Genomic DNA, 13,933 nt, shown 5'->3' with positions numbered 1-13,933 from the left:
TAAAACGTTAAAATTTGTTTTTTTTTTTCTTCTTTTTGTTCGAAAAGAGATGACCAAAAGATTCATCTTCTTTTAGCTCGTGCCCATTCTACAAACATAGTCACTCGTATAAATGATGACATCTATCTATAAAGAAAGATGCTATTATTTGAAGAATTTAAGTGATATTCACTCATTGTTTAAGAATTTAATTTATATATGCTATTATTGTAATTCTTTTTATAGAATTAGTGTAAATTAACAACTTATAGCATATTACTTCTATTTATTAATCTTATAATTTACCACCAATAAATGTCTATAGATGGAATTATCTACAATTATCTTTTCATTTATTACACCGTGTATAATAATGTCAAAATGATTTTCAAATTTCTAAATTATAATATGCGAATAGAGGTTGTAATTTTATTTTTTGCTTCAAACTTTACTTCTACTCCCTAAAGATTTATTTATCTGATATCAAAATGATCCAAGTATAGTTCCAATCTAACTTGTAGTATTAATGAATTCCGTTTTCTTAGGAATCAATGCAGATTAGAGCGTTGATTAATGGTTGCTTAGCCTAATCAGTATTCATTGACCAAGTTCCCCAATAACGAGATAAATCCAAATTTGTCCCCTTCCAATTCAAATTGGATCCTGAAAGTTAGGATATGGATTTACTCAAACTCTCAAAGAAATATTACTAGACTTTATGAGTTTGGATTTTTGTTAATGATGAAAGGATGACACATTTCAAATAGTTTATACTTCATTATGCATAATTATTTTGCACTTGTGTAGTTGTGTATGTAAGTTCGATGTACAAATAATAGCGGTCATACTAAGCTAATGAGGTCGGCTAAAACTTGTTCAGTATTATAGACGTAAGTGTACTCATACATGAATATATCAAAATCGCAAATTACCATTTCAACATTAGAAAGATATGAAATTATTTCATGAGTATTTTAATTATGTAAATTGATCGCACCGTCATTGTACATTGAAATACAAAAAGGCAAAGTAGACAAAAAAGAAAATACTCACTAATCTATATTTACCTTTATTTACGTTGGAGAAGATGAGCCAACCCCTTTCCCACTCCCATGTATAACCAATTGCGGAGCATAAGTTTTTATTTGTTATTTTTTAAGGTGTAACTGTGTTTACGCACAGTGGCGAAACTATCTAGATTGTGGATAATCAACTGAACATCTATCGTCGGAAGATCATGTTGTTGTATAAAAAATGCTATTGCGTATATAAGTTAAAATTTATTTTTGTAAGTGTACATCAAATCTTAAACACCTTCGATAAAATTATTGGTTTCGCCATTTTGAGGGATAGGATGGGAGGTGGGGTGGGGAAGGTGAAAGATGAATTGGAAGGTATATTGGGGCGGTGGTGCATTATACATGTGAAGGGCACCTTATGTTACTCTGCCACATTGTCATTAACAAATTTAAAAGAAGGGCAGCACTGTGGATATATAGTTAGTTTTTTTTTGTGTGTGTGGATTAAAGTAGAATTTCGAAAGAAATTGACATGTATTAACAACGCCTTATAATATAATACGAAGTATATAACAAATTTTTCTTGTAAGTAAGGGAAATTCTCCCCTTGATGAACTTGAATTAAAGTTTACTCTATAATTAAACACCTAACATTTGCATGTATATATCGTTCGTAAATGACTTCAGCAGAAATTGTTCTTCTTTAGTTCTAACTGTAGAACAATACATAGGATTCTGGCCTATTTTAAGGCCGTTACTCTATGAAACTTTGTTTTTGGAAAAGTGAGTTTTGGCTTTCATGCTTATATTCAAAGTGGCGGACCATGCATGTATCATTGTTTCCTTTCCAATTGCACTAATCCGTTTGTAACATTTGGAACACCGAATTTGCTTACTATATTGTCGGACTTAAAAGCAAAGAGCAACCAGATTCAATCATTATGACAGTATCCCTTTCCTGTCTGATAATGAATTGTGAATACTTTTTCAAAGTAGATATTTATCATTATTACAAAGTTCTTTAAGAATTTGTAATTTTCATAAACTATCTATGAGTATCCAAAATGGTCTCGACTTGTCAATATGAAACGTCCGAACCCATCATCATCCGATCCGTTTACTAGTGGCTCGATTGTCAATTGGGTTTCTTCTCCATTTTTTTTTTGCGTGTCCTTCAAAGGCGCTAGTCTTTAATTTTTTCTTCTCAAATTGTTAGTCTTTAATTTTGTCCTTCGCTTAAAAAGTGATCGAAAATATCTCGAGGTTCTGAGTTCGAATCCTCGCTCAGTAAAAAGAAAAAGAATTACGCAAGGTAAGACTTTCACGAAATCTCTACCTTAAGGCCTAACATTTGCCCAAAATTAGGCCTATTCGGGCAAAAGTTAGGCCTTAAGGCAGACCTCAAAAGTTTAAGGCAACCCTCTGCCTTAAGGCCTAACTTTTGTCCGTAAATAAACCTAATTTTGCTACGAAACTCTGTCTTGCGAATTTTCTTTTATTTTTTTAACTTAACCGAAATTCGAACCCAGAACCTCGAATATTGGACGAAAGGAAAAAATTAAAGACCTGCAATTTGAGGGGGGAAAATTAAAGCAATAAGGACAATCGTGCAAATTGCCCTCTCTTCTCTAATCACCGACTTTCCTATGCACTCATCAGCTATTATTTTGGCCCAAAAGAAAAATCCACCCGTGAAATGGGTCATCACTTGAGAAAATAAACCAACTTTGGGTCTAAACCAACAATAGGTCATAAATTAAAGGGAAAGTGCACACATATCCAATTTTGGTGCCATTGTTTAAGTTATGTTCAAGTTTCTAAATTTCTGCACGTTTACTACTTCGGAATAACTTCAACCACGTGAAATTTGAAGTTAGTCACAACAAAGTCTAACCTCAGGCAAAGTTTCATACAGCTAAAATTTAGCCATTTTTGCCTCAAGTTCAAATTGAATCATTTTTGCCTAAAACTTAGGCATTTTTGCCTGAAGTTTATTCACATAAGGTTGAAGTTCATTCATTTTCACTTGAATTTTAGACAAAAAATGCATTACATTAAATTATATAAAATTTCAAACACTGTATATTTGAAGTTGTTTTGAATTAGATAGATGTGTAAACTTTTAAAATAACTGAATATAAATTAAATAGCGGTGTCCAAATAGCACCTATCAAATTTGTAGTAAATTAAGCTAGCGTTTGGCCACAATTTTTGGATCAGATTTTGAAAATTTATCTTTAAATATCCGTTTGGCCATATATTTTGGATCAAATTTTGAAAATTTGTCTTCAAAAAAATTTCAAGTTCCAAAAACTGGTCCAAATCAGCTTTTGGATTTTTGGGGCTTCCACTCACGAAACTTCAAATTCTTTTCAAGTAAATCCATGTCCAAAAATAACTTCAAATTTCAAAAATCACAACCTCAAAAACTAAAATTTTCAAATTTTAACTTCAAAAAGTTAAATGGGAGCGTATACAATTGCGTAATAACATTACTGTTTGAGAAGTTAAAAGATGTTATCGAATACGGTAAAAATCGGGGTCTGCGACCCCGACCCAGTGACCAATGGCCTGAACTAAAAATAAGGGTCAGTGGTTAAGTGAGCTCGTCTAATCAAATAGGAAGATTTCGGACTCAGACACCCGGACACAGCAATTCCCGAAGAGTGCGATTCTGGTTGATGATAGTACGAGAAATCCAGTCCGTTGCGGATTTCACTCCACACGGCGCGTCCTACAGCTGTCAAGCTCAGGATTTCGGGGTCTCTATCCATGATTGATTTAGTTACCTTGTCAAACACAACTACTTGTACTACAAATTGGGGGGGGGGGGGGGGGGGAGTAAATCCTCATAGTCCACCTCGTTTTTACTATCTTCTACACGATTACACTAAAATTTTGTTCTCAAAGTTTTGTAAAGCATCAAAGTGATATAACTTCCACAGATTGGTTCGAGGAGTTCTGGCCTCAGTCCGGCCCACTCGTTGCAATCGGCATTTAGGCTATTTCTTACTTTTCTATTCGCAATCTTCGTTTCGTTATTGTTATTCTTTTGCTCTCGAAACGAATCAAGTCGCATATCCTTTAAACCACATACAAATTTAATTGTTACCTTTTTTAAAGGGGTAAACAGTTATTCTTTGATAATATTTCCTAAAATATTTTTAATTTAGTACAATATTTTTTTTTAGTACAATATTTCTAAATATGCTACTCCTACCTTTTTTTCTTTTTTTTTTTTACAGAAACTAAAAAATGTATAGTATTAAATTCATACTAAAAATGAAAAATAGTGGAACTGAGGGAGTTAAAAGAAATGACAATTGTGTGGGTGGCCGTGGCGCCCTCTTATCTCTTTCAAAAAACAGATGGAAAATATTAATATTAGCTGATGGTGATGTGATTAAGGTGATACAGAAGCTAAACAAGTAAGAAACATGGCTATGGCTATGACTTGGGCAACACCATTTCTTTCTTCTTCAACTCTGCCAACTCAAAAGCAAGCTCATTTCACATCATCAAGAAAGTTCCTCCAGCGTTTTGCTACTCGTTGTAGTCTCCCTGATGATCTCTTCCTAGCTGCCAAACACGCCGTAACACTCCTTATCCTTCTTCTTCTTTACCCTTTTCAGGATTTTGCTTAAAGATCAAAACTCTAAAACTTCTGGAAACTTGTAAAACATGTGTGTTGATCTGTTTCTTTGTATTGTAGGTGGATTCATATGTGAAGAATGGTATGGTAATTGGATTAGGTTCAGGTAATGCTTCTACTTTGGCTATACAATATCTTGGTCAGCAACTCCGGGCTGGTGCTTTAAAAGATGTTACTGGCATACCAACGTAAGTTCAAATGTCAAAAGTGCCTGAATATATGCTTCTTGGTTGTAGTCCCTTTAACATAAAGATGTTACTCCCTCCATTTCATTTTTTCGTCTGGTTTTGGCTTGGCACAGAATTTAAGAAAGTAAAGAATACTTTTTAATCTTGTGGTCTTAAACTAAAAGATATGTAAAATATATCAAAATGCCCGGTAATCTTGTGGTCTTAAACGTGTCATGTGGAAAGTTAGATTTGGAGAGTTGCCAAAAAAGGAAAGAGACATTCTTTATCAAACGGACTAAAAGCAAAAGTAAGACAAACAATTTGAAACGGAGGGAGTATTTTGCTTCGATTGTCGTATTCTCCAACTGTGTATAGATTGTTTACTTTGTTCAGAAAGGAAAAAATAAAAAAGGGAATTATGATATGATCATAAAATCTAAGTTTGGCTTGTATTGGTTTCGTGTTTTTGTTTGTTGTAGCTCATAATGTAGATTAACTCATATGTTGAATAGGCATACTCCATGTTATACTGTTTTTATCCATCCTGTTTCCTCTTCAACTTTCGTTTTACTGTGTATTGAACAAAGGTTTATCTTGGAATATCATTTTCTGGATCATTTCCAGTGTTTGTTAGATGTGTAGTTGACATATGAAACAGTACAAGTAGAGGATTGGGAGTGATGATAATGTATTCTTGATATTTTTCAGTATCAATGTGAAGATAATGTCTAAATATTGGTTAAAACAAATGATATAGAGTACTACACTGGATATTTGAAAATAGCTCCCACTCATAAATGAGGGGAAGTCATTTCCCCCTTCCCAGTCAATTCCCCAAAAATTAAGGTTTTCTATATGAATCTCTTTGTAAACATTCCACTCTATTTGAGCCCAAACACACCCTAGTTTCTTCTGGAAAACATTTTCAAAAGAGAACCAAACACTTGACATGATTTCATCAGCGAGAATATTTTCCAAGAAAACATTTTTATCATACCAAACACACCTAGAGTTTAGTCTGAGCTACTAGCTGAATGTTATGTATTTGATTAACTAGTTTGCCCTTCTTATTTGTTTTACTTGTAACTTTCTCCCTTAGATCTTTATATAGCTTTCCTAAAAATTTCCTGCTTTTAATGTGATGACTGATGGAAAGCCTTGTTATTGAGTTTGTTTGTTTTTCCATTAGGAGTAATCAGGACACTCTGATGCAGATGTGTTGGCAGTGCAAGTGAAGCAGCGAAGGCAGGAATCCCGTTGGAACAGTATGATGATAGTTATAAGGTGCGTACCACTACTAAGATTCTTTCTTAGAAGATTGCTTTAGGACTTATTTAAAATTTTGAGCATTGAGTCACATCTTGGACCTGCATATGCATTCAGATTTCAGTCAAATTCAATATAGCTATTTGGTTTAGTCTCATTCCATCATGCAATTATTAATGGAGTGAGCAATAGAAGATCTTCAATTTGGGGGGGGGGGGGGGGGGGGGGGGAGTAAATTGTATTACATTCGCGAAAGAGAGAACTAAAGTCATAGTAATTAGTAAAGTTCCACATGATTTTGTTGCTCTGATTTAAGTAGTGAATCTTTAAAGCCTTATAACTGGGGATTTTGCTCTTTTTTGTCACTTACTGAATTATTTCATTGAAGTTGAAATGATTTGTGCAAACCTTTCTATGTTTCTTACATAGATTGATCTAGCTTTTGATGAAGCTGACATTATGGAAGAAGAAACACTTGCTGCAATCGTTGGTCGTCGAAAACTGCAGGGCGATGATTCTATAATTAAAGAGAAGGTCTGGTCATATTTCATCTGGTTGTTATGTATTCACCGCTATTTGTCTCTCTTTTGTACTTATTATCTTGATTTATAACATATTATTGTTTCTTTTAGTGTTTCAGCTTGAAGTTCCTTTATCTTTTGTTATCTTCTGTATTATCCACTGACTTCTTATGAGGCTGCATTGGCTAATATGGATGCAGACTATTTTGGAAGCAGCTGATCAACTGATATTTATTATAAAGGAAAAAAAATTCAAGGGCAGTGTAGAAGGTTCAATTCCAGTACTAATCAAATCTGTAAGTTCCTTACCAAATATTCTACTGAATGCTGATGAACAAGTGTAGCTCAAAGGGCGAGAACTATCCTCATTTAGCTTATTTACTTCTCAGGTTAACTGGCTTGAAACAGCCGAAGAAATAGACGACCTCTTTCTAGGAGATGCAGAGGTAAAGCCTAATCATGTATTGCCTGTTATTATTTGCAAAAGACCAAGATAGGATATTTTTTCCAGGCAAAGTAATATTCTTTCTTAATGATAGTCTTCTGGATATTAGATAATTGCATCACATTTGCCTCCACTTATTTCCTGTGGACCAAAGGAAATGATCCTTTTCTTCCTCTTTCCCTTCTCTTTTTTACTTCCATACTTTTCACCTCAATTATAGTTTATGCGAGGAATGGGGTTGCTGGACCTCGTTGCCAGCGCCATGAGCTAAATTTGTAGTCATCTTTGAGATATTATTTTGTTTAGATTGTAGACTCTCCTTTTTTCATCTTCAGGAGATATAAAATTTCGGGCACCTATAAACTACGTAATATCTATCAGTCTTTCATATTGTATTTTCTCCTTATCTTTCTGTTTTATTTCTTTCCTTTTGTATTATTGAGGCATGTTGTTATACTGAAGCATTTGTTTTGCTTATTAGCAATCCAACAAGCACAATTAGGTTACAATCATTCTGCTTTTCATGCATAATATATCTCAGCTGGTTGCTTCCTCTGGAAATTGTTAAATGTTATAGGACATAAGATCTAAAAGCCTATATGCTAGAGACTTGTTTTTTTAGCTTAATTAATTACCAAAATGTTAGTGATGTTCTGTATCTCCTTGGTAACCTTCTATCCTGTTTACATATCCATTAGCCACAAATATGGCATCACCGAGTATGTGCCACTCTTATTATATCTTGTTTCTGGTTTACTACTTCAAAGTATGTCGATTTTCAGTCGAGTGCAAAGTAATGCTGTTTCCTGCAAAGGAAAGTTCTTGACTTTTGATGTAAAAAGCCCACTATTAAACTTCTCTTTCTACTAAAAGAAAGTTATTGAATTTTTATGCAAAAGTCCCACTTTCAAGCTTCACATTATAGACTAATCTTCTTTCATCTTTAGACACTGCACCTGATATAAGCAGAATGCATGTTTACCTTTGGTTTTGGAGTATGTGCCATATTAATCAGGAATCGGATAACAGAGAGATTGTTAAGTGAAATCATCTTTTTGGTAGCAAGAGTAGTATGATGTAGAAAGTGGGAGAGTATGAGAATAAGAAAAAAGGCATTCTACAAGAAACAACGGGAAAATAGTGAACCAACAACAGTGACTTAGTTTTAATCACATCACTTCCCCAAACATGCCTACTTTTGGATTGTGGATCACACTTTGTCAACCAAATCATCTGTTACATACTGTAAGTTGAGAAGTATCTTCTTTTCTTTTAGCTAAAAACACCAGGTTTATCGCCACCAACTTGAGCGCCATAACAAAGAAAACCACTCAGTGAGGTCATTATACTGCTAATGTCTGATGGGCCATCTTAAATTGAAGGGTTTTGTACATAGTATTGGGCGTTAAATACTGACTTCTGTTTCAACCCCTATTGGAGAATTTGTGACAATATATGAACCAACTTCATCGAAGTAATATTTGAAGGTCCATCAGAAATCTTCTGGGAACATAATGGATTCTCTTTCCATATTATGTCATACTCGTAAATAATTTTTGTTTCTTTATGCAGGTTTGGAGGAGGCCAGCTATAGGGTATGCAGGTCCTCTGGGAGGTGATTTCCCTTTAGTCACAAAAGAAGGGCACAACATTCTTGATGTCATATTTACATCTCCAATAGAAAGCCTTGGTATATCTCCATCTCTGAATTATTCTGTGCCACTCTTGTTCAACTTGTTTGACGCTAACTGTTTATCTCCTATTGTTCATATGGCAGTTGAGGTGGCTAAAACTCTTGATCAAATTGATGGTGTTGTGGAACATGGTGTTATCTTCAGGAACCCGTTAGTTCTGCAACCACTTTAGTGATCTCATCTATTTCGTGTTTTTGCATTCATTATGCTTGACACATGATAATGTTGGATGGATATTGGATTTAAGTCTAGTAATCTTCTCTTTTTCATGTTTTTGCATTCACACTTTTTGTTCATTGCATAGAGTTGTACTCTGTTTGGGGGAACAGAGTCATAAAGAATTAATAAATGTGGATAAACTGTTTAGCTTTTAAGGTTTTAATGCTTAAATTCTTGAAACTTGCTTTTAACAACACGTAAGTGGTGAACTTTGAATTTGTGTGAAACATTTTGGAGTGTTCCAGAAAGAAATGTTTGTCTTCTTACATCATGTGAAGAAGTCTACAAGTTTATACACCGCCAAGGATTCCATTCATTCGTTCCTTGGGCTCAATGGTCATGCATTCGTGTCCTACATGTGTAGTCCAATGGCTTCAAGTCTAAACACACAAATTGGTTCAACCTTTACAAAATAGATTTGGAACTTTGGCCTCAGAAGTCATTTGTTGGAACAGTAAGAATCATGATCTTATTGGGCGATCAAGGGGTTTCTTTGGAGTTGTTTCTTCCTGCTCCGATCCCGGCTATATTTATTGGCTCTTCAATTCTCTTTGGTATGGAAGTGCAAGGATATATAGATTTGGACGGTCTTTATAATGCTGCATAGCATTCTAAAGTCAAGAAGAAGAATTTGGGCCAGTTTGTTTTTGCTTAAAATCACATATGATTGGGGAATGATGCACAAGCAAGAAGTGTTTCTTTTCTTATATTTAACATAGTATCCTGAGAAGAAATAATGTTACTTCATTTATTTTATTTTCTCTTCTGCCATCTTTCAGCTTTCCCTTAATTTTGTTTCTACTTCACTGGATTATTCAGGTGCACAGCAATCATTGCCTCAGAAAATGGGCTGCAAATCGTTGATAATACAATTCAGATGGAATCAAGCAACCTGTAATGGAGAAAAGCTCAGCATTGTGGATGCTGTAATTTTGAGTCTTGTCACTCTCCACTGTCTTCTATTTCAAGTGTTCCGTAACATTTTCAAAAGCGAAAGAAGACAAGAGATCTTTGAGTTGTATTTTACGTTCTTATTATAGGGAATGCTTTGTGAAACAATAGTATGTTTTTACAATTTTTGAAATTATAGTATAAGCATAGGTTCAACCAAGAAAAGGGGGAAACGAGGCAATGGCTTTCTCTTGTTCATGCATATTTTTTTTTCTTCACTTCCATATGGCCCCTCTGTTAGGGTTTTGAATCCCAAATCCGACCTTTGTAAGCAGGTTCCCAGGAAAGATTGGAGGGTCACAGCTGGACCACTTAAATACCAACCTCCTTAGACAGAACCTACTTACGCCGTGATGTAAGCCAAGAATAAATAACACACACAGATTTATAGTGGTTCACCCTAAATGTGAGAGCTACGTCCACGTTGCTGCTGCAGATCTTATTAAAGAAGAAATATTACAAGTGTTTACAACACTCAACCTCACAACCCCAATCCCAATTACACTCAAGAATTTTTACTAAAAATTCTCTCAAAGACTTCTCTTACTTAAGCCTTTCACTAAGAGTATTTCTCTTAGATTTTTCTCTCTATGGGATGTGTTGTCTTCTTCAATTTTTGGTGTGTGTAGCAAATGAGAAAGCTTCCCTATTTATAGGTATGAGATGAACCTATTGATGTCATTAGTGACTCAAGCAAGCACTTGACAATTTTCCAAAGACAAGGAAGATGTTTACTTCCTCAAAATAAGGGAAGTGTTTTCTTCCCTAAAATAAGGGAGGTGTTTTTCTTCCTCAAAATAAGGGGATGGACCCAACAAATCTCCCACTTGAAGACTAATTTTAATTTGTCTTCACACTTTGATTGATGTAGCAGCTCTTTCCTAGTTTCATACTTCGTGCAGGCCAACTGAAGCTGAGCATAGCTTCAGTTTGTCTATCGTCACTGCCTTTGTCAGCATGTCTGCTGGATTCTGACTCCCTGCGATCTTCTCAAGCACTAGCGCTCCATCTTCCAAAGCTGATCTAATGAAATGGTACCGGAGTTGTATGTGCTTCGTTCGAGCATGGTAGACCGGGTTCTTTGCCAAATGAATGGCACTTTGGCTATCACAATATAGCACACTTCCCTCGTGGTCCTGATCCAATTCCCGCAGAAAAGTTTGTAGCCACATCATTTCCTTTGTGGCCTCCGTCATAGCAACGTACTCAGCCTCACAACTAGAGAGAGCTACTATCTTTTGCAACTTGGAAACCCAAGAGATTGCAGTACCTCCGAAGGTGTAAACATACCCGGATGTGCTCTTTCTGCTATCATCATCACCACCGTTGTCAGCATCAACATACCCTTGCAATCCTGTTTTTGATTTTCGGAAATACAGAGCTGAACTCGAGCTGCCTTTCAGATATCTGAATATCCACTTCACAGCCTCCCAGTGTTGCTTTCCCGGATTGCTCATAAATCGGCTGACAACTCCCACTGCATGTGCAATGTTTGGCCTTATACATATCATTGCATACATAAGACTACCGATTGCAGATGCATAAGGTATCTTGTCCATCTGCTTCTTCTCATCCTCGGTTGTCGGCGACTAATCCTTTGACAACCGAAAGTGTCCAGCCAAGGGAGTGCTGACTGGCTTGACATCATGCATGTTGAACCTTTTGATAACTTTCCTCACATATTCTTCTTGTGAGAGTTTGATGCCCTCCTTTCTTCGATCGATTCTCATCCCAAGGATTTGCTTTGCAGCTCCCAAATCCTTCATTGCAAACTCTTCCGATAACCCTTTTTTCAACCGATCAATCTCCTGTAGGTTTGCTCCTACGATTAGCATGTCGTCGACATAAAGCAGCAGTATCATGTACGAGTCTTCAAATTTCTTGAAGTAACAACAGTGATCTGCCTCACACCTTGAAAAATCAGCTTTCTTCATAAAGCTGTCAAACTTTAAATACCACTGTCTTGGAGCCTGTTTTAGTCCGTACAGACTCTTTTGAAGTTTGCACACCAGATTCTCCTTTCCTTTGACTTTGAATCCCTCCGCCTGTCGCATGTAGATTTCCTCGTCTAGATCACCGTGAAGAAATGCAGTTTTCACGTCCATCTGTTGCAGATGTAGATTTTCCTTTGCTACTAGTCCAAGAACAGTTCTGATAGTCACCATCTTGACTACGGGAAAGAAGATCTCCGTATAGTCGATGCCTTCTTTATGTTGAAATCCCTTTGCAACCAGCCTTGCTTTATAACGCTTGCTTCCATTGGGTTCTTCCTTAATCCGATAAACCCATTTGTTTTGCAATGCCCTCTTATCTTTTGGCAACTCGGCTAATTCCCATGTATGATTTGCCGATAGTGAATCCATCTCATCTTTCATTGCCAGCTCCCACTTGGTCGATTCATCGACTTGCATTGCTTCTTCATAACATTCTGGCTCCCCTCTATCAGTGAGTAGAATGTAGTTGAGGGATAGAGAGTACCTGTGAATCAGCTTCCTGATCCTGGATGATCTACGTAGTTCTGTGATTGGCGTCTGCTTATTTGTTTCAGAATCGACACTTTCATCAGCACCTTCTCGGATTGTTTGTTCCTCTGCCTCGACTGTACCTGGCTGCGGCTCAGGTGTCGGGAAGTCCCTCAAATCGACTATTTCCGATTCCTTGTCCTGACATTCTGAATTTTTTTGCAACTTGTCTTTGTACAGTACCTCTTCGTTGAAGACAACATTCCTGCTTCGGATGATCTTCCGATTTTGTTCATCCCAAAATCGGTAACCAAGCTCGGTGTCACCATAGCCAATGAAGTAACACTTCTTTGATTTTGGATCAAGCTTGCTTCTAGCCGTATCATTATTATGAACATATGATAAGCAGCCGAACACTTTCAGAAATGAAAGATTTACCTTCTTGCCACTCCAGACTTCTTCTGGAATTCTGAAATCCAAGGGAACTGACGGTCCTCGGTTAATTAAGAAGGCCGCGGTATTGACTGCATCTGCCCAGAATGTCTTGGGCAGTCCAGAGTGTATTCTCATACTCCGAGCACGCTCATTCAACGTTCGGTTCATTCTTTCGGCTATTCCATTTTGTTGCGGCGTTCCAGGAATAGTCTTCATCATCTTGATCCCATTATCGGCACAGTACCGTTTGAAATCACCATCAGTGTATTCTCCGCCGTTGTCGGACCTCAAACACTTCAACTTGAGGTTTGTTTCATTCTCAACCATGGCTTTCCATCTTTTGAATACACTAAACACATCAGATTTATTTTTCATAAAGTAAACCCACACCTTCCTGGTTGAATCATCAATGAAGGTCACGTAGTAGTGTGATCCTCCAAGAGAGGGGACAGTGGTAGGTCCCCACACGTCTGTGTGCACCAATTCCAGCTTCTCGACCTTCAACTCCCTGCCTGCATTTGAGAAGCTTACTCGTTTTTGTTTTCCGAGAATGCAGCTCTCACACGTATGAAGGTCCACCGTCTTCAGCTCCGGAATTAAGCCATTTGTCACCAACAGCTTCATCCCCTTCTGGCTGATATGTCCCAGCCGACAATGCCACAAATCTGTCTTCTTTGTGTTGTCAACCACAACAACAGTATCACGACAGCTAGTCGTCATGTAAAGAGTGCCAATCTTCTTTCCTCGGCCAACTACCATAGCACCTTTCGCCACCTTCCAAGACCCATTACCAAAGTTGAGATCATATCCCTCATCATCAAGCTGACCTACTGAGATCAGGTTTCGCATCAGCTTTGGAACATGTCTAACTTTTGTAATCTTCCACAAGGATCTATTTGACATCTTCAAATTAATGTCTCTCGTGCCAACAACGTCTAGCAGCTCTCCATCGGCTAAATAAACTTTGCCGAGATTCCCAGCCACATAGTTTGTCATTATATCATGATGTGGGGTGGTATGAAAGGACGCTCCTGAGTCAAGCACCTAAGAGTCTATCGGGATGTCAACCGATAGCAACAACGCATCGCCAATGTCTTCCGTAGCAGCGTTGATTCCAGCC

General features: G+C 36.8%; 1 protein-coding gene across 1 annotated transcript; it reads left to right on the top strand.

Moving 5' to 3' along the window:
* The first annotated feature begins 4,308 nt into the window (after positions 1-4,308).
* Positions 4,309-10,114, top strand: LOC132623625 (probable ribose-5-phosphate isomerase 4, chloroplastic). Its single transcript, XM_060338404.1, has 9 exons — positions 4,309-4,591; positions 4,711-4,838; positions 6,035-6,104; positions 6,516-6,620; positions 6,808-6,903; positions 6,997-7,053; positions 8,625-8,742; positions 8,830-8,896; positions 9,785-10,114. The coding sequence occupies exons 1-9, from the start codon at positions 4,436-4,438 to the stop codon at positions 9,861-9,863; spliced, it is 876 nt and encodes a 291-aa protein (XP_060194387.1). The 5' UTR covers positions 4,309-4,435; the 3' UTR covers positions 9,864-10,114.
* Positions 10,115-13,933: the final 3,819 nt, after the last annotated feature.

This window comes from Lycium barbarum, chromosome 12 (genome assembly GCF_019175385.1).
Source record: "Lycium barbarum isolate Lr01 chromosome 12, ASM1917538v2, whole genome shotgun sequence".
Classification (NCBI taxonomy): Eukaryota; Viridiplantae; Streptophyta; class Magnoliopsida; order Solanales; family Solanaceae; genus Lycium; species Lycium barbarum.
Note: the sequence above shows the minus strand (reverse complement) of the source record. Positions and strands in the feature narration are given on the sequence as shown.